This window comes from Fomitopsis serialis (genome assembly GCF_022376445.1).
Source record: "Fomitopsis serialis strain Sig1Antser10 chromosome Unknown B0H18scaffold_1, whole genome shotgun sequence".
Classification (NCBI taxonomy): domain Eukaryota; kingdom Fungi; phylum Basidiomycota; class Agaricomycetes; order Polyporales; family Fomitopsidaceae; genus Fomitopsis; species Fomitopsis serialis.
This window is the reverse complement of record NW_025954961.1, coordinates 1,084,334-1,108,183: the sequence shown is the minus strand read 5'-3', so window position 1 is coordinate 1,108,183 and position 23,850 is coordinate 1,084,334. Positions and strand designations below refer to the sequence as shown.

The 23,850-nt window shown below is 57.0% G+C and overlaps 14 protein-coding genes across 14 annotated transcripts; 5 read left to right on the top strand and 9 right to left on the bottom strand.

Moving 5' to 3' along the window:
- Positions 1–18: 18 nt before the first annotated feature.
- On the bottom strand, positions 19–1,125 carry B0H18DRAFT_967094 (Sedlin). Its single transcript, XM_048043393.1, has 4 exons — positions 683–1,125; positions 551–612; positions 412–497; positions 19–353 (listed from the first exon to the last, which is right to left on the bottom strand). Exons 1-4 carry the CDS (start codon positions 985–987, stop codon positions 261–263), a joined length of 546 nt encoding a protein of 181 aa, XP_047901242.1. The 5' UTR covers positions 988–1,125; the 3' UTR covers positions 19–260.
- A 456-nt stretch (positions 1,126–1,581) lies between these two features.
- On the top strand, positions 1,582–2,495 carry B0H18DRAFT_866411 (uncharacterized protein; the record flags this gene model as incomplete). Its single annotated transcript, XM_048039781.1, has 4 exons — positions 1,582–1,698; positions 1,748–1,830; positions 1,888–2,028; positions 2,168–2,495. Coding segments are annotated over 4 exons (669 nt in total), but the record flags the coding sequence as incomplete, so codon positions are not given.
- A 208-nt stretch (positions 2,496–2,703) lies between these two features.
- On the bottom strand, positions 2,704–3,928 carry B0H18DRAFT_1112577 (uncharacterized protein; the record flags this gene model as incomplete). The annotated part of the gene is made up of 7 exons (XM_048032834.1): positions 2,704–2,853; positions 2,916–3,001; positions 3,100–3,442; positions 3,508–3,624; positions 3,670–3,723; positions 3,796–3,822; positions 3,899–3,928. 7 exons carry the CDS (start codon positions 3,926–3,928, stop codon positions 2,704–2,706), a joined length of 807 nt encoding a protein of 268 aa, XP_047901240.1.
- Positions 3,929–4,107: 179 nt separating this feature from the next.
- Positions 4,108–6,483, bottom strand: B0H18DRAFT_1205656 (P-loop containing nucleoside triphosphate hydrolase protein). Its single transcript, XM_048036140.1, has 8 exons — positions 6,303–6,483; positions 5,807–6,241; positions 5,646–5,756; positions 5,442–5,585; positions 5,231–5,392; positions 5,053–5,177; positions 4,761–4,985; positions 4,108–4,702 (listed from the first exon to the last, which is right to left on the bottom strand). The coding sequence occupies exons 1-8, from the start codon at positions 6,385–6,387 to the stop codon at positions 4,463–4,465; spliced, it is 1,527 nt and encodes a 508-aa protein (XP_047901239.1). The 5' UTR covers positions 6,388–6,483; the 3' UTR covers positions 4,108–4,462.
- A 151-nt stretch (positions 6,484–6,634) lies between these two features.
- On the top strand, positions 6,635–7,619 carry B0H18DRAFT_967075 (uncharacterized protein). The gene is made up of 5 exons (XM_048043392.1): positions 6,635–6,842; positions 6,875–6,899; positions 7,099–7,224; positions 7,286–7,387; positions 7,446–7,619. Exons 1-4 carry the CDS (start codon positions 6,724–6,726, stop codon positions 7,361–7,363), a joined length of 348 nt encoding a protein of 115 aa, XP_047901238.1. The 5' UTR covers positions 6,635–6,723; the 3' UTR covers positions 7,364–7,387; positions 7,446–7,619.
- A 954-nt stretch (positions 7,620–8,573) lies between these two features.
- Positions 8,574–9,810, bottom strand: B0H18DRAFT_967072 (uncharacterized protein). The gene is made up of 2 exons (XM_048043391.1): positions 9,315–9,810; positions 8,574–9,282 (listed from the first exon to the last, which is right to left on the bottom strand). The coding sequence occupies exons 1-2, from the start codon at positions 9,557–9,559 to the stop codon at positions 8,913–8,915; spliced, it is 615 nt and encodes a 204-aa protein (XP_047901237.1). The 5' UTR covers positions 9,560–9,810; the 3' UTR covers positions 8,574–8,912.
- Positions 9,639–10,965, bottom strand: B0H18DRAFT_14402 (uncharacterized protein). The gene has a single exon (XM_048036849.1). It carries the CDS (start codon positions 10,737–10,739, stop codon positions 9,864–9,866), a length of 876 nt encoding a protein of 291 aa, XP_047901236.1. The 5' UTR covers positions 10,740–10,965; the 3' UTR covers positions 9,639–9,863.
- Positions 10,966–11,547: 582 nt separating this feature from the next.
- B0H18DRAFT_1081093 (uncharacterized protein) lies at positions 11,548–12,966 on the bottom strand (the record flags this gene model as incomplete). The annotated part of the gene is made up of 6 exons (XM_048031334.1): positions 11,548–11,605; positions 11,660–11,735; positions 11,799–11,957; positions 12,017–12,348; positions 12,397–12,545; positions 12,610–12,966. 6 exons carry the CDS (start codon positions 12,964–12,966, stop codon positions 11,548–11,550), a joined length of 1,131 nt encoding a protein of 376 aa, XP_047901235.1.
- A 230-nt stretch (positions 12,967–13,196) lies between these two features.
- Positions 13,197–13,827, top strand: B0H18DRAFT_1081092 (uncharacterized protein; the record flags this gene model as incomplete). Its single annotated transcript, XM_048031333.1, has 4 exons — positions 13,197–13,417; positions 13,548–13,598; positions 13,654–13,714; positions 13,780–13,827. The coding sequence occupies 4 exons, from the start codon at positions 13,197–13,199 to the stop codon at positions 13,825–13,827; spliced, it is 381 nt and encodes a 126-aa protein (XP_047901234.1).
- Positions 13,828–17,190: 3,363 nt separating this feature from the next.
- B0H18DRAFT_1081091 (S-adenosyl-L-methionine-dependent methyltransferase) lies at positions 17,191–18,091 on the top strand (the record flags this gene model as incomplete). Its single annotated transcript, XM_048031332.1, has 6 exons — positions 17,191–17,291; positions 17,354–17,474; positions 17,533–17,621; positions 17,692–17,775; positions 17,806–17,807; positions 17,862–18,091. The coding sequence occupies 6 exons, from the start codon at positions 17,191–17,193 to the stop codon at positions 18,089–18,091; spliced, it is 627 nt and encodes a 208-aa protein (XP_047901233.1).
- A 179-nt stretch (positions 18,092–18,270) lies between these two features.
- On the top strand, positions 18,271–20,621 carry B0H18DRAFT_14343 (uncharacterized protein). The gene is made up of 2 exons (XM_048036845.1): positions 18,271–20,449; positions 20,500–20,621. Exon 1 carries the CDS (start codon positions 18,336–18,338, stop codon positions 20,394–20,396), a length of 2,061 nt encoding a protein of 686 aa, XP_047901232.1. The 5' UTR covers positions 18,271–18,335; the 3' UTR covers positions 20,397–20,449; positions 20,500–20,621.
- A 1,726-nt stretch (positions 20,622–22,347) lies between these two features.
- B0H18DRAFT_967036 (uncharacterized protein) lies at positions 22,348–23,017 on the bottom strand. The gene is made up of 2 exons (XM_048043390.1): positions 22,833–23,017; positions 22,348–22,766 (listed from the first exon to the last, which is right to left on the bottom strand). The coding sequence occupies exons 1-2, from the start codon at positions 22,910–22,912 to the stop codon at positions 22,562–22,564; spliced, it is 285 nt and encodes a 94-aa protein (XP_047901231.1). The 5' UTR covers positions 22,913–23,017; the 3' UTR covers positions 22,348–22,561.
- Positions 22,706–23,519, bottom strand: B0H18DRAFT_14324 (uncharacterized protein). Its single transcript, XM_048036842.1, has 2 exons — positions 22,833–23,519; positions 22,706–22,766 (listed from the first exon to the last, which is right to left on the bottom strand). The coding sequence occupies exon 1, from the start codon at positions 23,296–23,298 to the stop codon at positions 22,897–22,899; it is 402 nt and encodes a 133-aa protein (XP_047901230.1). The 5' UTR covers positions 23,299–23,519; the 3' UTR covers positions 22,706–22,766; positions 22,833–22,896.
- B0H18DRAFT_967035 (uncharacterized protein) lies at positions 23,191–23,677 on the bottom strand. The gene has a single exon (XM_048043389.1). The coding sequence runs from the start codon at positions 23,665–23,667 to the stop codon at positions 23,413–23,415; it is 255 nt and encodes an 84-aa protein (XP_047901229.1). The 5' UTR covers positions 23,668–23,677; the 3' UTR covers positions 23,191–23,412.
- Between the last annotated feature and the right edge of the window lie 173 nt (positions 23,678–23,850).

Here is a 23,850-nt window from a genome sequence, read left to right as displayed (position 1 = left end):
GGACCCCGGCCACCCCGCCCCCGCGCTCCAGCCCACGCTCGTCGCAATTGTCTCCGCACTGCATTGCATTGCCTGGTGCTCTCTGCCTGCGACTGCCTACAAATACACTCTATGTACGCCTCTCACAAGTCCGCGGCCTCTGAGGAATGGGTGGCCAGAACAATAGGACAGGGCCAGCAAAGACGCCGGCACTTGACCTCCTGATGGTGGCTGACAGCCAGCGTGCGGTGAACCCCACCTCGTGGTGGGCCCTCCTAGGTTTACAGGTACTTCTTCGCGCTCGCTCTCACTTTCGCGTCAAACACCGGACTCCGGATCGGCGTGTGGGCGGTGTGGAAGGGATTGAGCATTGTCTGGCACGTCCGTGAGCAGCGACGACCTCTGCCACCGCGGGTGAAACGTCGGACTCACTTTCACGTATAGCTCCCAGACTTCGTGGAAGAACGACTTGATCCCGTCGTCGTTGCGGGCTTCGTGCAGCAACACAAACTTCATATCTGTGTCGACGCGATCAGTATCCCCGAGGACTCGGCAACTGCGGGCTTCTCACTTCCTGGAGTGACGAACGCGGAGATCGTCCACTCGTTGAACTTGTCCACGGATTTCAGATACCTATGTATCAGGAAGCGTGCTCAGCCTCGCGATGCACCGCCTTGGGAGAGGAGAGAACTCAGATACCTACATCGTGTTATCCTTCCGCACTACCTCCTCGATCACATCTAGGCTCGCGTTGGCGATCATCTGTATAACATGTCTGTCCTGGCCACCACCGATCCTAACTGTACCGCCTTGCGCATGGTGCGCCTGGGTGGCGCTTGTTGCTCCGGACAGGGCAGTCAAGGTACCAGCAAAGGCAGACGTGGACCAGCTCGGTAGATTTGACGCAAGAGGGGAGGTCGTCGTCGTCTGGGCTGGCTTCGAGGAGTAATGGGTTAGACTATAGAGTGGTGTGTCGGAAGGCGAGAGCAAGAATAGATGGTGGGACATGGTCGCTGCTCCGCTGCGAACAGGGGACCTGAAAGGATCGCTCCTTTGCCTCGGTCGTCGAGAACTCGGTGAATGAGAGTCGAGACTCGGACGCGAGCTGGGTGCCGCCGCGACGCGTTGCGGCGCGATGTACACAGTCACGGGACTGCATTGGCCGTATACACGCGACGGACCGGCGACAGTACTTCAGTATTCTCCTCAGGCTACAGCTACCACTCCCTTTGCCATGAGTATGTACTCAAGGTTCTCGGTCCTCTCGGTCTCGAGGGTATCTACTGTGGGTATGTGGGGACCTTGCGGCAGAGCATCTCTCAAAGCCAACATTTCCTCGGCTCTGCGTCCTTCCGCCTCTACATGCACATCTAGCACTCGTTCACTGGTGGGGAGCTTCCCGAGGCGAAATCTCACACTGTGGACGATGCGGAATCTGCAAAGCACTAACTCGAAATCAAGCCTCTCATCTATTGTCCGATTTCTTTCGAGTCGAGTCCGAGGTGCTACGCATAGGTCGCGATAATATCCAGAGCGTCCTCGAGGAGTCCGCTACCACCCAGTCAGACCAACGGATCCTTCCGACCACCAGGGTCTGAAACCGGATGGCGAAGCTTTCTCCGGTGGCTCAATGATCTGCCAAACTTCACCATCGTGTGGGGAATACTTGGCCTGAACGGCATCGTGTACCTGATGTGGAATTGGGCTCACGTCCAATACGTGGGTGTTGATCCCACTCGCCATCGCGTGTGCTGATATACTATCCCAGAGGAGCACAGGCGACCCGAGTGGCCTGTTCAATATGATACGCAACTTCACAGTGAGTGCGCAAAACTTGAGCGCGGGCCGAATGTTCGTCTCCGAACCCCTTCTTCATCATACTCGTTCGCTCATCTGGAATCCACATAGATGGACGCTCCTGACTGCCTGCTTCTCCCATGAAGACACAACGCACATCTTTGTGAACGCGTTCACGTTCTACTTCATGGCGCCCACCGTGCTTCGGCTGTTGGGAAACGTACGTTTCCTGGGCTTCTACATGGGTGGTACGTATGAGCGAACTCCTCTGAATTAACGACTTGGGCATGGTATTGACACTTGTCTTTAGCTGGCGTAGCAGCCAGCATCATCAGCCTGTACTGGCACAACGTCGCCCGGAAGACCCGTGAAAACTACCAATCGCACGGAGCCAGCGGTCAGTCTTCTCTCGTCCTTCGGTCCCCCACAGCGATCTCACCTTGTCTACGACAGGTGCGATCTACTCTATCGTGTCTTTCTACGCGTGCGTCGCACCCCGATCACAGATCCTCCTGTTCGCCATTATCCCGCTACCCGCGTGGGCCTTCGTGACGGGCATCTTCCTCTGGGACGGCTACAGCGCCATGACGGACAAGGCGAGCACGTCATCTCTACCGAACGACGCTGATGCTAACTGCCTCACAGCGCAATGGCACGGACGCCGCTGGACACATTGGAGGCATTTTGGCTGGCATTGCGTACTACCGCTTCCTTCGTAGGCGCGTGCTCTGAGTTTTACCTCGATGGTATTGCGCATGATCCCAGAGGCGTTGCCTCCACGATGCATTCCACTGAACACTTACGCCGGCAACGACGAGTGGCTGTGCATATGCGTAAGGGCGGAGTGATAACATAAATTAGGAGTGCTACTTTTCCAAGACGGGTTGCTCTTCGACGCGAGTACAGTACATGCCGCAGGTTCATGCTTCAGGGGATGGTCCCGCCCGCCGTTGGATCCGCTGGCCCAATGTCCTTCAGCGCGTAGTAGCTGAAGAACATGATCTTGAAGCTCAGAGCGAGGCCAGCGTGCAACAACGCTAGGAATATGACGATGAGTCTTACGGATTTCGTGTCGGCCTGTAAAGAAGGATGCCACATTAGTGCAAGCAGACGTGAAGCGAACGTGATAATGCGCGTACCGAGGCGAGAATGGGGTAGACGTTGGCCATCAGGAAGTATCCGGAAAGGAGCGCACCAAGTCCGACGACGGCCCACCGAACGACGGCTATGGTATGACGCATAGTAGCTAGCCAAGGACAGCTCAGAGGACACCACTGATACAATTGAACTCTGGCACTCACCGCGACGGGTATCCACACAAACTGGCCATACCCCAAATTGCTACCGCGTCCACGACGCTCCACTCGCCTACGCCCAAGTACCGCAGCCCGAACCAGAGGAGCACGGGCAGGAGCAGGCCGTACGCGTACACGAGGGACGTGGCCGTGAAGATGAGCGAGAAGTCGTAGACGATGTGCGTCGCCGCAGCGGGGTTCGAGAGCCATGAGGCGATGGCGGAGGAGAGGGAGGAGCAGACGAAGAGCGCGAAGATGAGGGTGGTGAGCGTCCAGAAGGGCCCGTAGAGGTCAGCGGCGGGGGAGAGGTAGGCGCCTTGGTATGAGGTTGCGGAGGGAGGGAACATGGTCATGTAGCAGCGTTGTAGAACCTGCGGAATGAATTGAATGCATCAGTTAGATGCGTGCTGCACGGTCTGATGCATGCGGCACGTACGGTCTTGGTGTCAACGTCAAAGTATGGCTGGAAGTACTCAAAGGTCCAGAACTTGCTCCCTCCGGAGTCTTGTCTGTACCCTGCACAGAAGTCCAATTGAATGTTCAGCTTCAAGTCCTAAAACATGATAAATGCACGGGTTCGTGGGGTGTGTCGACGTACCTCTTGAAGTGCTTCCTCCCGTTGCACCCTCATTCCCTGCTCGAGGGTCGGAACCTAGGAATGCTATCCAGAATCCACGCATTTAGTTCGTTATATCCAGCATCGCCAATACGCATTGTGACGTACATTGAAATTGGAGACCCTCAGGTCCCTCTTCCATACGCTACGAGCGAGGCTAGCCGTCAATAACATGAGGATAGTTAAGGAGCACTGGCCGGGTGTTGCTCACCTCGTCAGCTTCGATCGAGACGTACGCCATGTCTGGCTACAGGCGTCTTCAACACCGAGGGTGTGGACCGGAAAGCGCAAATAGGTAGTATCTGTGAGGCTTGTGAGGCCCGGGTGGACGTCGAGTCGGTCGACGCGTCTGAAGCTGCGTTTGTCGAAGCGCCCGTATTGTCGTGGCACACTGCTTCGATCACGCCGCTCACTGTCGCACCGTGATCGGATGAGGCCCTCTCGTTCTGCCTGACATCGACTCCGCACAAGTATATCGGAGCGGAATCTTGCACAGAGGAACATATCGTCTTCGCCATTCTCACATTGTGGAAGTGCTACTGGTGACGCAGACTCTGCAGCGAAGTTAATTGAATACATCGTCGTTATTCTTACAGAGCGACCGTGACACAGTGGTGTAGTATGCTACATCGAGATGATTGCAAGAGATGTCCAGAGTACTCGCGCACGACAACAGAATTGGGAGCAGACACCAGAGCAACAATGTTCAGAATCCCACATACCAGAGTAGCAAATGGAGCGTTCATATGCGAGTTTCAGGGCCCACCCACAGTGATCACCGTTCGAATCGCTCCCTCTCCAAAGCTTGCGAGTCAATGACGCGTTCCATCGCGTCGAGCCACACCTCGACTGCGGAACCTGTACCTTTCTTCTCGGAGGCCAGACCATTCCTCTTGGTCTTGGTTGCCCCGTTGATCTGCACGGCTGACCTAGAAGGCATTGGCAGCGTTCCAATGTGTCGAGCGTGTGCAAGGACAGGTAGACGTCTCAAAGAGCGTCCAGACATTCCTTGGTTCTGTGATGTCGGTCAGTCAATGCGCGCGGGGACAGACGTAGAAGTATTGTCCACGCACTTTACACTTCTCAGCCAGGGTGAGCAACTTCAGTGCGACGTGTTTTGAGCGTTCCCGCGAGTCAGCCGCGTGTTCGTTCGCCTGCTGAGACAGGCTGCGAGAGGCGGCCTGAGAGGCTGGCTGGCTTGTGGAAGGATGTGGCGGCAACGCTGCCGCAAGGGAGGATGTCTGAAGGAACCCTGCAGTCCGCTCGTATAATTGAGCCTGTGCTAGGCTGGGGACGTCCTATGATGAGGCGCATGAGCATTTGCCACCAAGGGAAGCCGAGTACTGCAGGTCAAAGCTTGCTCACCACTTCTGCGACAATGCCTTTCGTGACAAGCTCTCTGAGGCAAGTGCCGAGTATCTCGTATATCGCTTCACGAGGAGGAAGATCCACATATTGCACAATATCCGCACGGTCGACAAAGGCCGAGTCTGCGGTGGCACTTTCGGTTAGTCATATTATACACCAGGACTGGAGGACTGACCAATAGCTTTAGCGAGATTGCTTGTGGACATGACAAGAACGTTCTTCTTGTGCTTCAATTTGTCCAGTTGCGTCAGTAGAGCATTGACTACGCGAAGGGCGTCCGAGGGTTCTGTTCCTGCCATTGCACCCGCTCGAGCAGCTGTCAGAGACTCAACCTCGTCTATTATGTGAAGTCAGCTTCGTACAGTATCACGGTACGTAACACATACCAATGAGGACAATGACAAAGGTATCTTCATCCTCGACCATCTCCATACGCTGCTGAAAGCCGTTGCACGAGCTTGCCCGACTCAGAGAACCAGCGAGAGAACAAAGAATGGGAGTTGATCTCGAGCAATCGTGAATGCGCATATCTGCATATGTGACGGTTGCACGTTGGTCAGCATACACGAGCGATGCTAGGATGTACGTGCCTGTGTGATAGGCGGATTGAAAGCTTTTGGCCAACGCACGGCAAAGCGACGTCTTACCGGTACCTGGTGGACCATGCAAGAGGACCACCCGGTTCCACGAGACAACATTGACTAACACGGGAGTCAGCTCGAGCTACAGAGGAGCGAATATGACCGCTCACAGTCGACGTCCGCGTCACTGAAGATCACAGTAGCATAGATGTAGTCGAGCAGCTTTGACTTGATGTCGTCCGAGTAGATCAAGCTCTCCCACAGGCCCTCCCAAGCCAGCGCAGGTAGCTCGCATACACTCGCGCCATGATTTCTCTCCATCTCCCCGTCCATTTCCGCTCGCGAGTTCCTCGAACGCATCCGCGTCGGATGGCTGGTAGACATGGATCTGCAGTGCAATTCGCTCAATGGGAAGCGAGGTGGATGGGCAGGAGGACTCGGATGCAGCGATTCCGAGACTGAGGAGGCCAGTAGAGCCACGTCGTCCCAGCCGGTTATTACGGATGGCAAGTAGAGGTGGCTGAAGGAGGATGTGATGTAAGTATGGACAGCGTTGCGGATGGTGTCGAATCGGGACGTGGCTGTAGGGGCCACTCGAACTTCGACTGAGCATACAGTGAGTACAAGGTGTCTTGAGGTTATCAGAAGCCGAGCCACCGTACTCACTATGAACTGGCCATATAGTTGGTGGGCTCGCGGCTTCTGGAGAAGCTGACGCGGATGCCATGGAGAAATCCTGCTCTCGTTCCATCCTGGATAGGTGTCGATCTATTTTTACCTCCAAAGACTTGGAAATGACAGTGCTTCAAGGTAGTGAGTGAAAATCGACGACAAAACAAAGGCAGGCTGAGGAAGTGATGTGAACCAGAACTAGTGGCTGAAAGAACCAACAACGCGTACACAACGCGTCCCGACTCCGGTCAGAAGCGCGTCGCGGGTACGTCACGTGGATACGCGATCGGGTCGAAGATCGCTCGAGTGCCAGTCGATGACATAACGCCCATCCAGCCATCCTCGCTTTCGTTTTAACGCTATTAACTCACTCGCAAGCTCGCACATACCAAGTACTCTCAAGATTCACAATTTCATGGCTGACCCTGGCATTTGCGTCGACTGCATCACGGAGACACCGGAGGGCCCTCAGGCTGTCGCTGCCAGTCCAGAGCCACATCTAGTGAAGCAGCATGACCCCTTAGACCCGACAACGTTCGTACCGCCGACGCCCTTCCAGAACCAAGCATAATCATCGAATTCTGCGACCGCGTGAGCACATAGAAGCCATCTGAACCGAAGACGAAGTGAACTCAATATCAACGAATGCCTTTATAGTGCCGCTGGTGAGCTTTCCCAGCGCCGTCGGTGATAGCAGATCTCACATAGCTTGATGCAGGCTTCATCGAGCAACGTGGGTGTCCACCGAGCTCTTTCTGACGTTCCCTACGCCATCCCTGAAGGCCGTCAGATCCTCCCACTGAACTCTGAGGAGACGGGAGGCCGCTTCCGCGTATGGCTGTTCTTAGAGGGCCAGCCACCGAACCTCGTTTGGGACAGGAAGATCGAGGGCGGGTTCCCAGAGCTCAAAGCTTTGGTGCGTAGCTGTTACGTATTGTGTGAGGAACCCACCGACTGAATTGAGGTAATGATTTCAGAAGCAGCGCGTCCGCGATCGCATCCAGCCGGGAAAGTCGCTCGGACACTCTGACAAGCATGCGGAACAGAAGTCATGAGTGAGGACGCCAGGCAAACGCCAGGTAGTAGTTTTGCGAGAAGAATCGTCATGTTGTAACACTTTCTCTTTACGTCTCCTAGCCGCAATCTTGTGCATTGGGATGGGCCACTCACCATGACCGCACCTGCAACGGAAACCCACATGCTTTGAAGGTCGACAACATGATTGAATCCATTGTCAGCTGGTCAATGCTTGCAAACCTCTTAACCTTCACCGAGTCTGTACTTCGCGAGCTTCTGTGAGCACACACAACTCCGCAGATGCACACAACCTCCGCAGAGATGATCTCACGCGAGGGCCACACCAATCCAACCCTTCTCGCCTGGCCATCATCCGTGCACGCTCTCCGGCGATTCAAGCTCATGTCTGGCATGTGCTATCACCGACTTCGCAGCACCTTCTAGTGTGTCGCGTTCGTCCCAGCGCACAACGTTCAACATCAACCCAACGGCCTTAGCACGCTCTGAGAACGACTTCACGCGTCTCCCGCCTTCGCAGAAGGGCCGTCTCTTCTCTGCGAGCACATGGCACGTTCCCCGCCCCGCCCCGTGTTCAAAGTCACTGTCAACATGTCTGGCGGGGTTCCGGTCTTCTGACCATGCTCGGAAGTTCTGCCGTGTCCCCCACGACGACTCGACGCCTCGCACGTAATCGCGCCGGGCACCGGGCAGGGTGCAAACCTCAAGATGCGATCGTGGCACAAAGTGCTAACGCACACTTCGCGGCAATCGTAGTGACAGGCTCCTTGTCATCCGCTGTTCGGCCCTCCGGTTACTTGGCGGAGGTCGTGAGGGAGTATCCACAATTTACGATGATATGGGCTACATCGCAGGCAGGTTACATGCCCGAGGCGGACCGCTCTCGCAGCTCAGCCCCTCGTGAGGCTGCCTCCCTCACCTAAGTAGCTGCAGCGCTGCATTCTGGCGGAGTGTCTGATTGAGCGTATCAGGCCTTCGTCAGGGTCTCGCTTTACACAAACTTTACGTGACTTCATTGTGCGAGTGACCATCCGCGCCTGATAAGCAGACAGCACGAACGCCGAACTGTACCCAAGGGTCGAACGAGACATGCCGACGTCTTCTCCGAGCCTCGGTTCTATGGAGAGCTTGACAGCGATTCCTCGCACAGAACATCACGCACTGACAGCATCTGACAGCATGTCATGGACCCTCACCATGACGATCGCGCTCTTCTCGATCAGGCAACAATGAACACCAAAACGTCGGTCTCTCCGAGGGGAGGGTTCGTCGAACCCACCCCTCGCGGACCAATCAGCGACTGTCTATTCCACAGCAAAAAGAGCGACTCTTGTACATGTGCGAGTGACTGGCAAAAACGAAGAAAGGCGGGCGAACTAGCTAACTACTGTATCTGTCTGTATACGTACAAGAGCGACACGGAAAGTGTCCGACGCACTACCAACGGCATGCGACTATTACTGGAGTCCGACCTCCCGCGCCTGCGTGAACCAAGCGGCGCGAACTATACTGTAACATGAGGAGGCAACTATAACACACATCGAAGTCCGTATCCTGAATGTCCGGAGCTCACTGGCTCGTCACTGGCAGAGGCGAAGTTGGTCTCTCGACCATCTGCGCCTCGAGGTCGTCGGTGCTGGCGCCTGCACCGCTGAGGAAGGCTATCCGCTCCTCGCCGTCAACCATCGCGTCGTCGTCCTCCAGCTCCTCGTTCACGGCTCTCCGCGTGATGACGGAGATGTAGACGAAGACGCCGACGCAAAGCGCGATGCCTGCGATGGAGGAGTAGCGGCCGAGGTTGTTCTCGCTGTCGCTGTCGTGCGCACCCGGCTTCACATGGTACTCCGCGAACGAGTGGATGGACGCGCCAATCGTCGTGTGGATGATGAGCTTGAAGAGCGAGAGCGCGGTGCACATGAAGTACGTGCGGAACGTAAGGCTGGGTGCCGCCGCGAGCAGACAGTTCATGACGTTGTACGGGTAGGGGCGAGGCGGATCAGAAAGAGAAGCTGTGGTCGCTTCTCTACCACCCGCACTACCCGCTGGATCGTAACAGTGCATGAGAGCCATCGCGAGATTTGTTGGCGTAAGAAAGTGCGAGACATAGAGAATACAACGACGGCGCCAGCCAGTGAAGCGAAGTAGGAGAGGACAGCGCCAGTCCAAGCCCCGAAGGTATAGCCAGAGAGTATAATGAGTGTTGAGTACAGCGGCATGGGGGCTAACGGGTATCAGCCAGTCAATATCGGTGACCCGGTCAATACTACGAGTACTCACGGAACGTAGTCACGAAGACGAGGAAGAGATTACGGCATAACCTAAGTATAGATCGGACTGCAACCAATGTGCAAGGGCGTCGAGGCCTGTATGGGGGCTGTGTCAACTTCGCGGAGAAGTGAAGCGATATGTTACCACACGTACCCGCAAAGACCTCGACTTTCCAAAAGCTGATTGCGACCAGGAACGCGAGACTCGTCAAAGCATACAGAATTACTGGCGTCCAAGGCTTCAGTAGGTTAACTATCCGTAGTCCTCGTGGACGCGTGTAGGTGGGTGTTGTCGCTGTCCAGCTCGAGGCAGCGAGAGGGGAGGAAGTCGCAAGGAGGGTTGGTGGTAGTGACGGTCGCGCAGAGTGCATTGGTGGGTGGAGGGACGCTGAACGAGGAGGGAGAGGGGGTTCCGGATGCGCGCACTGACATTGTGAACACCGCGACTGTTGGCCGGCCGCGTACGGGGGCGCGTCAAACGGGGCCTTCTCGCTCCTCTTCTCGTGCATGGAGTATTCCACCGGTGCAGATTGTGCTGGCGAGCGGGAGGAACGGGCAGGAGAGGAAGGCCGCGAGGGGGTGCCCGATAAGAAGTGGAGGACGCGGGCGGGCTGTCCAGGCCGGGGGTGTTGCTGAGAGTGCGATGCGTCCATTGGATACCAGCCGGATGGATCGTTGGGCGAGGTGGGCGGAGTAAGTGAGGGCAGCCCAAGTCGAGGAACGGAAATGAGACCACTCGGACGAAGAGGCCTGGGGAAAGGAGGCGGTGGCGGGCGAGCGACGAAATGTAGTACTGGCAGAGTTCCCACGGAGACCGTGCCTCTTTGGTCCCCCGGGCGCCTGTGATTGATCTGAGGCGACTGCGCCGGCAGAATTTCCGTCGGTCCGTCGGTAGGCTGCCTTTAATAGACCACGCGAATCGCGCTTCCCCCCGCCTTTTATATAGTCTGCGTTCGCTGAGGGACACCACAGCCATCGATGCAGGATGCACCCCGACCGTCATGTGGCGCCGCTGGCCTCGCTGTGGCCGCATCTGACCGGCCAAGGGCACAAGGGGGACATCAAGCCACCCGCCAAGACGTGTGGCTGTGGAGAGCGCGCGTCCGCCGTGTGTGACGTCCGGTCCCATCTGGGCGAAGGCCTCGGTCCTCGCCAGCCACGTGCATGCCCAATTTTGGGTCGATCGCGTCAAGGCGCCCGGCGCTTGTGCTCATGTCTCCCCGACCGCTATCGTGCCTGTGGCGGCACTCCCTCCCTGCGAGGAAACATGCCCGCCTTGCCGCCCCCTCGCGCCCGTACAGTGCCAACGCGTCCGACAAGACTCCCTCGCGCCATGCACAACTCTACTCCGACCTCGTTCCGGGCATGATACCCATCGCCCTCCTCGGTTCTGCGGTATACTTGGTGCGGCTTCCCAGCTTACGAGTGATTCCCACATGAACCGGATCCGCAGGGTTTGCGCCTCGCACAGGCTCACCTCTCGCACGAAAAATTCCTCGAGGAAGCGCGCGCCCGGGTGAACGCCTTGGAAGAGGAAATTGAGACCTTGCGGAGAGTGCAGTCGACGGCAGAAATTGGTACACTAGTCGGGTCTCCGGACAGCAGTGCGAGCAGATCGGGGTGGTGGTTATGGTAGTGTGCGTTGAGATAGCACTGGAGGCGAGATGCGGCGGTATGTCATCTGCGAGAAAGTGTCGTATCCGGAGGAATGTCAGCACCCTCACCTTCATTTACTTGTCCGCCGACCAGGCACGTCTGTGGGTGGACCACAGGGTGCTGTCACTGTTGGATGGCAACGCACGACGATGTCTATGTATCCAAGGCCATTCCATATATTAGCAACCGCACTATAACTCAAGCATACCGTAAGGCCCGGCGAATATGCAGATGTATGATAGGAACACAATAGCTGGGGGGAGGGTATATATCCATCTGCCTCAATGCTTGGCCGCCTTTATCAGTACAGTCTTATGACGATCGTACAGCTTTGCAGTGCTGCATGCGCTATATGTTGAGTAGCTGCGGTGCATGACATAAAGAGACACGCACCTGAGAAAGGCCGCAGTCAAGCCTGTGATGGTCTGGACCGGACGCTTCGCCCGGTTCAGGCGGAAGACGTTATACGCTGCGGATCGTCAGTCCATCTTCCGCGGGCCTGGCATGTGACGAGCCGGGCGAAGACACTCACAGACAAAGATGAGGTCCATGAGCAGCTTGAACCTCGTTACCTGGATCCAGAAGTCCTGCTTCTGCAGCCGCGACAGCTCCTTGTCGTCGATCCTGTTCGCTGTCGGATTCGACTTTGCCGTCTGCCCCGACATCGATTCTTTGTACAGCCTTGATTCGACTGCACGTCGCGATCCACCCAAGTCAGTCAAATCACATGGCCAAGTAGTGAGGACGCACCTTCATGCTGCAGGTTGAGAAGCACGCTCCTCTCCACGGTGTTCTCGACAAGGTTGACGAGCGTACCCGCGAACCAACACCAGTCCGCTACACGGCCGGCGCGCTCGCCCAGCTTCGGACCGAGCATGCCTAGCCTGTGGAACGTGTAGACATCGTCCGCGGCACCGCACAGAAGGTCTAGCAGGACTGGCGGCGGCGAGTTCAACAGCGTATGTAGAAGGGGCTTGCTTTTCCCTTTACGTGATGAGTCCCCGCCGCTCACCGCAGCGTTGTTGTGCTGCTCCATGATTGATGTTAGTGGCACGAGCCAGTTGAAGAGGATAAGGCACCGTCTATAAGGAATCAGATGGAACGCAGGGCAATTGGACACAACCACGGACCTCGTGAGCGAGAAGCCATTCGCAGTGGACTCAAATCGCTTCAATATGTCCGCCTCCCACGATGATGACTTCCTGTTCTTTAGGAGGGACGTTGCTGTTACGCCACTATGAAATACCAGGTACAACCGCAGAGAGTACTGCATGATTTTCTGTTCACCGGACACACCCCACGGTCAATACGCACTAGCGGTACAACGGTATGACAGAACGCACAAGAGCTTTGTCGCGCCCATTGCTCGTCGTAAACAGGTCCCTCCAGATCTCCTCCTTCCTGACCTTCCCCTCCGCCTCCGCGCGCGCCTTGTCGTCCTCATCCTCCGAGTCCTCCTCGTACGTCGTCTTCGTCTCCGGGGTCTCGTCCAGCTTGTGATACACCTCCGTGCCGTACACGGACGAGCCCATGCCGGTCGAGGGGCGGGGCGTGCGCGGCGGGTGGGCCGAGAGCGGGTTCATGTGGAACGCATCCGAGACGTTGTCGAACGACGGCGTGTGACTGTGCTCGTCGTGCTCGAAGGACGACGCGCCCGAGATGAAGCTCGAGTTGTTGCTCGGGAACGAGATGGACGACATGCTCGATGCGGGGGCGCCGTCTGAGCGTCTTGAGACCGTGGATGAGAGACGAGGACGCCGTGTCCGCGACCGCCACCGCCTGTGCACTGCGCGCGGGCCTGCGAGAAACGCCAGTCGACGCGTGCCACGTGCCCGAGATCGCGCTGGTCATGGGCGCCCCGCGTTTGGCTGTGGCGCAGTGGCCTTCTCTCAGCCTCCTCAGTAACAGTTGCTGCCACTCTCGCTGCTGCATGGCGACCATAGCCTCTGGATTGCGCTCCCCGCCTACACCTCGCTCGGGAGCGACATCACCGCGCCCCACGTTCGACGCCGAGTTGCTGAAGGCGTACATGAAGAAGCTGGTGCAGTCGACCTTGCAGAATGCGACATGGCCTGAGCAGAAGGACCACGACCGAGTGAAGGCGTGGACGAAGGAGATTGGCGAGCGGGTGAAGGAGCGAGCGATTGGTGCGTGTAGTTGCGCATATTCCTATGAGGGAAGAGAGCTGATCCACTGCTGCCCCGCAGAGATCCAGCCTAGAGGATTGTAAGCCACCACTCATTGGAGTATGCCACGGCTGCTGAGCCTAGGCTTTGTACAGCAAATACATTGTTATGACACAACTACAGGAAAATCTGGGCCAAGGCGGCAGGTGAGCAGGTCCCTGCCACTTACCGACACCGGTACTGACCGCTGGCCTTGCCTAGGGCTGACATGGCATGTCATTGGGAAGACTCGGACGCGGTCGCACGAGAGATGTTCGTGAATGTTCGTGTCCCTGATTACTCTCTGTGCTCGGCTCCGAACGTTGACGTCGACATACCCTCTGACAGAATTCTATTGTCTGCACATGTGTCGCCTTCGCCATACGGACAATATGACGTCTTGCTCACATACCACTCGTCGTCGGCTGCTCCTCCCACCGCATGCTGGATACCCCGCCTCCGAGCTACTGTATTTTTGGAGATACCCACGTCCTCTGACTCCTCAAAGCATTCTATCCGCCTCGTGATTATGTCCTGCCGCTGGGAACCCGAAAATGTATTGCGTCTCGAATTTGGTCGTGCTCTGACGTGCGGGGCAGTGGAGTGCGTTTGTGTATTGCACTGTGCTCAACCGGGCGAGGTAAGTGGCTCTGATAGTACAACGGTGCTGCCCCCGGTCGACATGATTGCAAACTTAGGTCCGAGCTCTCCTTGCGCGCTCAATGTCCCAGCGGCCATCATGGTTGGTGTAGTGATTACGCTCCGCGAAATCCCGTCGAACGCTCATCGGCCAACCGCCGCGGCGTCTTGCGTGGATGCATAATACAAACCGCGCGATCTTTCCGGGCGAAGCCCATGCTCAGAGTTTGTGATGTACAGTGATTTATTAATAGCAAGGCAGTACGCTCACAGCAGATCGACCACACACCGCCGAACGTCGTACTATGCCCAGGTGGTCACCAAAAGAATCGTCACAGAGGGCTAGCGCATGTCGTAGACACTACCGCCAGGCCCGTGCTGTGTTATCCCCGTTCGCTGGGGGTATGCTACTTACTAGGTCCGGTGCGTATTAGTAGATTCCGGGTGCCGTTGCCAGTGAGGCTTCGAAATCCGAACTAAGCCCCACCCCGAATTTGACCAATGCCAGACACGCGCCCGAGGCGCGAGCGCTCCCAGCGACCGAAGCATCGAGGGCTGCAGTGCAGGCCCTTCGAAGTACTTCTATAGCCAGACGTCCGGCGTTCAGACGTGCGTTAGCAAATAAGTATATCGATAAGATATGCGTGCTTACACGCTTGCCACTTGGACGGGCCTGGATCTGCACAAAGTTAGATGACGTTGCATAGTCATACAAGTTGCCACCAAGCATCAGAGGAAGAGAAGACGAAAATCAGGCCTGTTCTTGACAGTGAAGCCGCATTCGAAGAGGGCCTAAACCCAGAACAGCAATGACCCAGCCTGCAATTTGCTTCCGCGCTACTGGGCGGTACTCGCAGGTAAGCACTATGGCTAGTACAGCTACCCGGAGTAAAGGGGCACGGCCTCGGTATCTACGCGCGCGGTGGATAGGCAGCGAACTGAATTCGTGTGCCGAGTCGCGCGATCGTACTCGAGGTTGGCACGGAGCCAGAGGCCGGGCTGCGCTGCAGAGAGAAGTCCGCCGACGCGCGCCTGGGCGTTCCGTACGATGATGTATCCACTCTCCCGGCTCCAGCCAGACCTCTGACACCTCCGGCATCATTTCTCGCCATTTCACCGTCCGGCCACACTTGCCTTTTTCGTCGCCAGCACCTTTGTGGCGTTCCGAAGCTGATGCGCGGTCGAAGTCGAAGCAGCAGGGGCCCGTCGCGGTAGAAGTCTCCGCGAGCCTAACGGACACCTGCCCGTCCAATCACTTGCCCTGTACTGTGCGTGGCCCAGCCGCGCATCTAAGGGGGAGGGGTTGGTGTTTCGTAACGGGTGGCCGTGCGGTGTTTGGACCACTGGCAGCTCAGCGAGGTGAGTTATTCGCACTCAGGCAGTACTAGCCTTACGGCAAAGTGACGGTAGCGCAGCAGCTGAGCTGTGGGCTATGTCATGCACCCTACATGTACCGCTCTAAGGAGGTATTTCCGCCGGGGAATGAAGGACATCTGCATTGTTCATCTGCGTGATTATTTGGTACTTTCCTAAGTTTGATTGCTCTCATGACAGTCGAATACTTCAAATACCTCGCATGTGGTTGCCTCTTGTATAGAAAAAAATTCCTACAGGGTCTCGGGCCAGCGGCCATGCCACCGTGTGGTCTCAAGATGGTTTGCAAGATTCGGCGCGACATCCTATGAGACATGCAGTACGTACTGGTGACTTGATAGCAGGCGCGCATTGGGAGCGTACGGCGGCCACACCGACGGAGCAACTTTGTTCGTTCATTTATCACCATTGCATGCCAGTGAATGCGCAGGGCTGGATGATGACGTGGTTCTAGGTCTGTCTCTCCATTCAATCGTACGGAGATGCTGGCATGCCGTCCATGAACTTTGAAATGATCGTAGTGGCCATCACCTAAGAGCCGCGGCGGCATCCCCAGCCCAAGGACGAGGACAGCGTACTGCTATCCTGCGAGACACGTTATCAGAAGAACCCTGCGCTTCTAGAACGCGCACCTCGGAAAACCTTACGGGCTGCAAGGCGTATGATCCCAGAACGCGCAGGGGTTCGCACGGAGATGCAGCAGGATCCCACGAGGACCCCGATTGGGCAGCTTGTCAAAGGGGACCACCGAGATGACGGTGAGAGCGGGGCGGGTCTGCTGGATCAGAGAGGCATGCTATCTTACAAAAGCGGTACCCTCATTTCGCAGACACACTGTTGATGCCATCCAACAGACTTCGACGCGGATGTTCCACGGCTTTTGAGAGGGCGGCGGCGGAGACTCTAAGGGCGTACGCGCTGAGGACGCCCTTTCAGACACTCCATGCGTTCCGCAGACAGCCGAATTCCGGTGTATAGCAGCGTTTGCGGGTTCGGTTGAATGACGGAGAATGTGCAGTCGGAGCCTGTAGTACAAGGCTGGATCAAGCATGGTGGCTATTAGGAGCAGAACAAATCAGAAACAACAACGTAAGATGTAATCACTGCGTTGACATACCAGCTGATTCATGATGAGTTGACCGTACAGAATAGTGTCCCCAGATCTTGACGACTGTCAATTCTCTCTCCCGCCACCCAAGTCTGCTTGGGTGTACAGGCCCGCGACACGTGCGGAAAGCATGCTGCCGCGCATGCTAGGGACGCGTCACAGAGCCGTGATCAAAAGATTGCACACAATCGCTGTTGACGACGCTGTTATTATCCCTACAATGGACGGGCACATTCATAGTCTGCATGCGTACAGCAGGAGCCTGGACATCAAACTTACGGTGAAACCCTTATCTATCCACAGTGAGTTTCACCATGCACTTAGCAGGTGGCGAAACATAACGTTGTCCCCTCTTCGAGATACAGTACCGTGGATGAACGTTGAACACTTCTTCGCGCTGCCTACAAATACTGATGTCGCCGGCCAGCCCCTTCGCTGGACAGTTCCGAAGAAGTTGACCGAACGTTATTTGGTGATCGCTGATCGAGGCCGACCACTTATACGCGTTCGCCTGCCACTTATACGCTTCCGCCTGGTAGCATTGATAAGCCCGAACCTAAAGCTATCGCCACCATATAAGCAACTCACCGCTGAGCGAGATCCACGCGTCGACTCTTCTGGCTGCGCCCATGGACGTTATGTCCGAGATCACAGAGAAGATCTTGTCGCAATCCAGCCACTGGGCGCAGTTACGCGGATTCATCAAGGAAGATCCGGTCGATGGGTGGGACAAAGCTTGGTAAATCCCTCTGCCAGCTTCGATGGGACGGGACTCAGCGGCGATTGCACATATGGCTAAAGGCAGCACGAAGTGACGCCGTGGGATGCTGGAGAAGCGCAGCCACTTCTGCGATCACTGCTGGCTTCCGGCGGGCTGGACCTACCGGCGACGGGGAAGGCACTTGTCCCCGGATGCGGCAGGGTAAGACCACTCTGCACATACTACTTTTGATTCAGTCCTCCACGGTGACATTTTCCAGGGATACGACGCACTTACCATCGCGTCGGAACTAGGATATGAGACACTGGCCATCGATGTCTCGCCCGTCGCCGTAGATATCGCTAAGCAGTGAGCGAGAAGTCGTGTCAAAAATAGCGCGAGCTAATGGAGAGAAACGCAGGTTCGTAGACTCGTGGAGCCATTCCGCCTCAGCGAAAGTAAAGCTAGAGATACAAGACTTTTCCGCGGAGAACGGACCGTATGATCTGATATACGACTACACGTAAGATCAAACATCTCTCCATCGTCGAAGTGGTCGTGCCAATCCGTCGTAGCTTCTTTGTGGCCTTGCGGCGCGACGGCGCGGAGAGTGGGGCCACCAAATGACTGCACTTGTCAAGTCGGGGGGCTATCTTGTGACGCTACTCTTCCCTATTATTGACCAACCAGAGGGTATGGGTCCACCGTTCAGGGCAAGACCGGAAGATTATGTAGAGGCGTTGGGTGATAGTTGGCAGAAGGTCTTGGATAAGGTGCCGATGGACAGCTTGCCTACACACCAGGAAATCGAGAGGCTTCTTGTATGGAAAGGACTATGAATTCTGCAATACCAGGAGTGTATGGACGTGCAAGTGATGTGGTGGTACAGAGCCTAAGTAGCCGCGAGGCGTTCCAGACGCCGCCCCGATCCTGCAGCCACCGATCGAAGAGATCGGCCACGTGCCAATTTTTTGGGTGGCGAGCGCGCATCCACACAGACGCCCAACACGGTCGCCGCCAGCACTGAGGAGAACGAGGCGGCACCGTCGACGCCTGCCCTACCGTCTCGCTCGTCGTCCTGCCATGTCCAAATGTTCGCTCGGACGACTCGGTCTGTCCAGTGCAGCTTCCAAGCCCACCGCGCATCCCACTCGCCGCCGACTCCATACTAGCACACCATGCCACTTTGCTGGAACCATCTCGCTGTCGGAGCTGGGGGTCGCCGAAAGCAGCGGTGTAAACGCGATGAGCCAGGCTGCCCAAGGCAAGCTTGCCAACCTTCGCTTTCTCACCAGGAGCTCGCGTCCAGACCCTAGCCTAGTCTGGGGGCGCTACGCGGACCTGCTACCATACTTCCGTCACGACAAGCTACCTCTCGAGGTCCACCAGGAAGTGCTTCGGAGTTGCACGCTACCTGCTGCTCAGCAAAGAATTCTTTCTGCAAGAAAATTCACTCCCCGAGCGACGATCAGGGAGGTGCACAAGGACGAGGCGCGGTTCAAGACCATCATCCGACAAATGCGCTCCGCGGGATTCACCCCTAGCCTCGATGACTATCACTTCATCTTAGAGCAATTTGCTGCGGTGGGCGATCATACGGGTGCGATGAAGGTCATGGAGGAGATCGGTCGAATGGGGCTGGTGAAGTCACCCCAAACGTATGGCTTATGTCTGCAGGCCTTGTGTCACCGCTTAGCGTTGCCGTGTGCCCCGGACCTACGCGCTGGGCTTGTCAGCGAAGTGACGGCTCTCTGCATGCAACTGCAAGCGGAGATGCAAGAGAAGAGGTTGCCGTACACGTCCGTGAACGTTGACCTGGTCGTCCGTATACTCAAGGAGACCTCCGACCTACAAGGCTTCGAGAAGCTCCTGAAGGTAGCATATGGCGTCGACCTTTCATTCCCCGACCGGCCACCATTAGAGTTGTGGGGTCAATCATCCAGTGCCGAGGAGCAAGGATCGTCGGTCTCCGTCCTTAACAGCTCGGCCGAAGCAGCCCCGCCCACGGTACCGTTCTCGACAGCAGCACTCACCACCGCCGTGGACTTTCTCGGAAGGCTATGCGAGGTATCAAAACTAGTGCAAGCGTTTGAAGTTCTTTCGACGCCTCTTCCCACAACATCCGCAACGACCTCTCCCGCCTACGACGAAGATGAGGAGGACGACTTTGGCGTGTCCAACCCCCAGGTCGCGCCCTGGCAAACACCATATGCCGTACCAAACACGATGACATACCACCTACTCTTGAAACATCTGGCGCGAGCGGGGTGTGGTGCGATGGCGCGGCACTACCTGCTGCAGGCCATCCGGTACGAGAAGGACGTGGATAGAAAGGTCCGGATCGCCTGCGTCCGAATGCCTCGTTCCGAGGTCGTCGGTCCGCATATGGCCGTCAATCGCAGCATGATCCTCGCTGTCTTCGGCCTGGCCAATCGCCAGAGGGACCTGGAGCTGATGCGCTGGACGCTCTACAAGACGGGCCAGGTGATCAAGCTGAAGAAGAACCACATCAGGTACTACGAGCGGAGATTGCGATGGTGGAGGCTTGCGGACGAGCTTGCCCGCCAAGAATCTGCTGCAGCTTCGGGCACAGAGGACGTGACTTCATCATCTTCGGAGGAATCGAATGCTTCCGCCGAATCTTCTTCGTCTGCTGTGTTCTCTTCGTACTTCACCCCTTCCTCAGCTTCCGACAACGTCGTCGACAAAACCGTGCACGTCCCGCCCATGCCTTACTTCAACGTCGACCTCTCCACCCCCGCACCCTCTTCCCCAACCCCACCAAAAACCTTCGACATCAACCGTCATTTAGTCATCATCCGCAAAGACTTGCAGCTTTTGCAAGAGCTCGAGCAGAGGATCGCGGACGCAGTAGGGCGCGTGACGCAACGTATGAAGGAGAGGCTCGGCCGACGGGTGTGGAACGGGAAGGACGTATATATGCGCGACAAACGCCGACGTCTGCTCGTGAGCAAGGAGGAATGGCCAAGGAAGGTGCGCTTCCGCGCGTCCAAGTTTGTGCCCCCGCGATTGGTGCAGTTGCAAGCTGCGAAACCCACCGATGTCGCGCCCCAGGTTGCTCCGGGATCCGTTGCCACGAGTCAAGGCATCATGACGTCTGCCGTACGGATAGACGGTCCATAACGATGTCGGGGCGCACGTCGTCAGTGGCACTGTACTACATATTGTGTAATCATGTGAGTCTCATGTTGTGATATTCAGTAATCCAGCTGACGCTTTCCCTTAGTTGCATGTCGCATCTAGCATTTTACAATCTTACATCAAGAGACCGGCGAAGCATGCTCTGAGTCTCCGCGGGGGACACTATGAATCACGTGATCGCGTTGTAGGTCCAGGTTTATGGCGGGGCTGTACCTTTCTGCACACGGACTAGCCAATTCCGGGACCGGTGTCTCTTTGTCTCGCGCGCAAGCCTGAGCTCCGAGTGAGACTGTCGATTGAGATTGTTCATCAAGCCGGTGGCGCTGGACACGTATCCGTCGTCGCGCGGCGTGGTACCACACCTTCGCGGATTGAAATTGATTAGGGTGTATCCGTGCGATGTCTACGGTCCACTGTGCTTATTCCTGTCTGTACGCAAACTCCGAGGTGGAGGTTCTCGCTGCGCTCTAGTGCCGAGTTCCGTTGTATGTCACGGACTGCATTTCCCGCGAGGGCGCTGCAGAACGCATGATGCCCAAATCTCAACTGTCGGCTACTCATGCAGATCTCCACCTCTCAGCCTCATCCTCAATGCATGCATTCGATGAGCGGTCTCGACGCGGGCAGGACAGCTGTGAGAGACACGGGCGGAGCGCCCTCCCCCTGCTGTCAGTCTCATGACTTGGCCAGCAGACCATACCCATTATCGCTAGAGTCATTTGGCCTGTCCAGTGGAGCAGGACGCGTGTATCTCTCGACCGGTCCTAGCTAAGTACAGTATGGCTTCCGATTCCATGCGTCCGTTGAGGACACCGAGATTAATTGATGCGGAAGCATTTCGGGGCACTTGCCTCGGGATCTTCTCAGGCGCTATGTTCGAATTCGTCCTCTTCGCCGATGCGTTACTGTACTCAGTGGCCATTGACTCAGGCTTACCGCAGTCGTACAAGGGCGCTGGCGGTATCGCACTGCATCTCTCTCACCCCGATCCTGAGATTGGGGTCCCAGGCGGAAGATGGGATCCTGCATTGAGGCTATGAAGACGTGAGTTGTACTCAATGAGTCTCAGTGAACAGCGCCACATGAGTCAAGGCCTCCGTTGATTAGCACGGAAGCATCGCATGCAGCCGCCATACGTGTAGACAGGATTGTACTACAAGCAATTAGACGCGGGACCACAGGAAAGCGCGTAGAACGGTTCCCTGGATGTTTGGACTTTGGAAGGTGTTACAAATTTCAAGGCTGGACCCGAGTGGACAGCTAAGCTAGGACCGGTCTACTTGAAACCTGTGGCCAATGATTCGTGGTTGTCTCGTTTGCAACACGAGGCCGATGGGCGTGCACAATTGGTCGCACGTTGGGATCTCATATGCATATCATGCCACCTCATTCCACGCTCAACTAACATAAGGGCCACGCCTTTCATAGCGCTCAGCACACACTTGCAATCCCGCGCTCTTCAGCGCTATCAGCGTGAGGTTCATGCCCAGTGAAAAACGCATCTGCTGGGAGATGCTCTGAGATGCTCGGAGCTGCTCGGTGGGGCTGCTGTGAAAAGAACATCTGCGAGCAGCTCCGAGCAGCCTGGAGCAAGAAATTTAGACTTTTCGCATTTTTCAAACTGCTCGGAGCTGCTCTGAGCGTGAAAATCACTCGTATGCAGCTGGGAGCAGATCCGGGCATATTGCTAGATGCTCCTGTATTGCACTAGTTGCCAGAAAAAGAATACATTTATCGAGTGTCCGTCTACATATTGCTTGCACCCTGCGTACTGCGCCCGCCCGCACCCTGCGTACCGCGCCTGCCTGCACCGACACCCCGCACGCGATACCAAGTTTGCCCCCTGCATACCTTGCCCATGCGCCCCCGCCCGACCACCCCGTACGCCTCCTGCCCGACCACCCCGCCCGCACCCTGCATACCACGCCCACCTGCTTCCTGCGTACAGCGCCCGCCCGCACCCTGCATACCGCACTCGCGCCCGTTTCACGCCTTCGTCTCACTCGCATGCGCTGGCCGCTTGCCGACGTTTCCGAGTCTTGACCGTTGCGCTTCACTTCTTCACCTCGGATTTCTTGCCTTGGTCCGCCAACGCGACCGGCTCCTGCTGACTCAGTTCAATCGAGCTCGCACACACCTTGTTCGCCTTACGAATCGCGATGCGTAGCGGCGGCAGTTGGTACCTGCTCGCCATCTCGTCGAGTGCTGGGGGCGGGGCACCGTTCAGTGCTGCGCGATGGCGGCGCGAATGGCTGCGATCTGGGACTGCGTCCCTGTGCACCAATGCCGGCCTGGCCGCTCATAAACCTCGTCGACTGTAGTATCTGGCTCTGGCTGGGGTTCGGACCTGCCCTGGCAGCCCAATAACACTCCCAGGATGATTACCCAGCCGGCTTATGCCAGTGGACTTGCGCTCACCTGGGAATGACTGCTCGTAGTCGTGCAGAATCTCCTCCACGGGCAAATTCCGATGGACCTACATTTAACGGCGGGAGCATGTGCTTCGGGTACGGGTTTGGCGACGTCGAACGCCAGTCGAAAGCTGGCGGCGCGCCGGCGACGATCTCCGCGGAGCGACGGTAGTCGACCGAGTTCCTGCGACCACTCCGGCTCGATCCGTCTGGCGGCGGCGACAGCTTGTTCGCCGTGGCGTCCCGTCTCGTTGGCGATGGGCTGGAAGTCGGATACGCGCCCTGTGGCTGGTACTGACTCTGCCGCCGTGTGCTGCCTCCTCCTTTTTGAGCGCAACCATCTGCTGGGCGAGCGGATCGTCGTCTTGCCCGACGTTGAGCGGCCGCGGCGCGGCTATTTTGCTGCAGCGTCTCTGTCTTCGCGGGTCGCGTGAGGGATCCACAGGGTAAGCCCGCTCGCCGATCTTCAGCATCGTCTCTGCTCTCTGTAGTCGGGTCGACGGGCGGCGGAGCGCACTGGCAGAGACGGGCGAGCGAGCATGGAGACGGGCGAGCGAGTGCAGAGGGGCGGGCAAGTGCACAAATACTTACGGGACACAGATCGCGTTGCTCGGCGCGCCAGCGATCCTTACAACGATGTTCACGGGTCTCGCACGAAGCCAGCTAGGGAACGAACAGACGAGTGGATGGTCAGCTAAAGTGTGAGCGAGACGTGCGGGCGAGGCAGACTCCAAGGAGGCGGGCGGGCAAGCAAGGAGGTGTGCGGGCAGACAAGAAGGCGCGTGGCAAGTAAAAAGATGCGTGGGCGAGCGAAGAGACACGTAAGCGGATGAGACGGGCATACAGCAGGGCGAGCGGGCGGGCGGTAGACAAGCAGCGGGCAATTGCACACTAAGTGGTGGTGGTAGTAAGAGCATGAGAGGGAGGGGCAGGATGTCGACGACGGCCGCCGTCGCTGCAAAGAGATTACGTCATACCAGAGCGGGCGGGAACGTTAGTGTTATAATGCGCACCGCGCAGTGGTA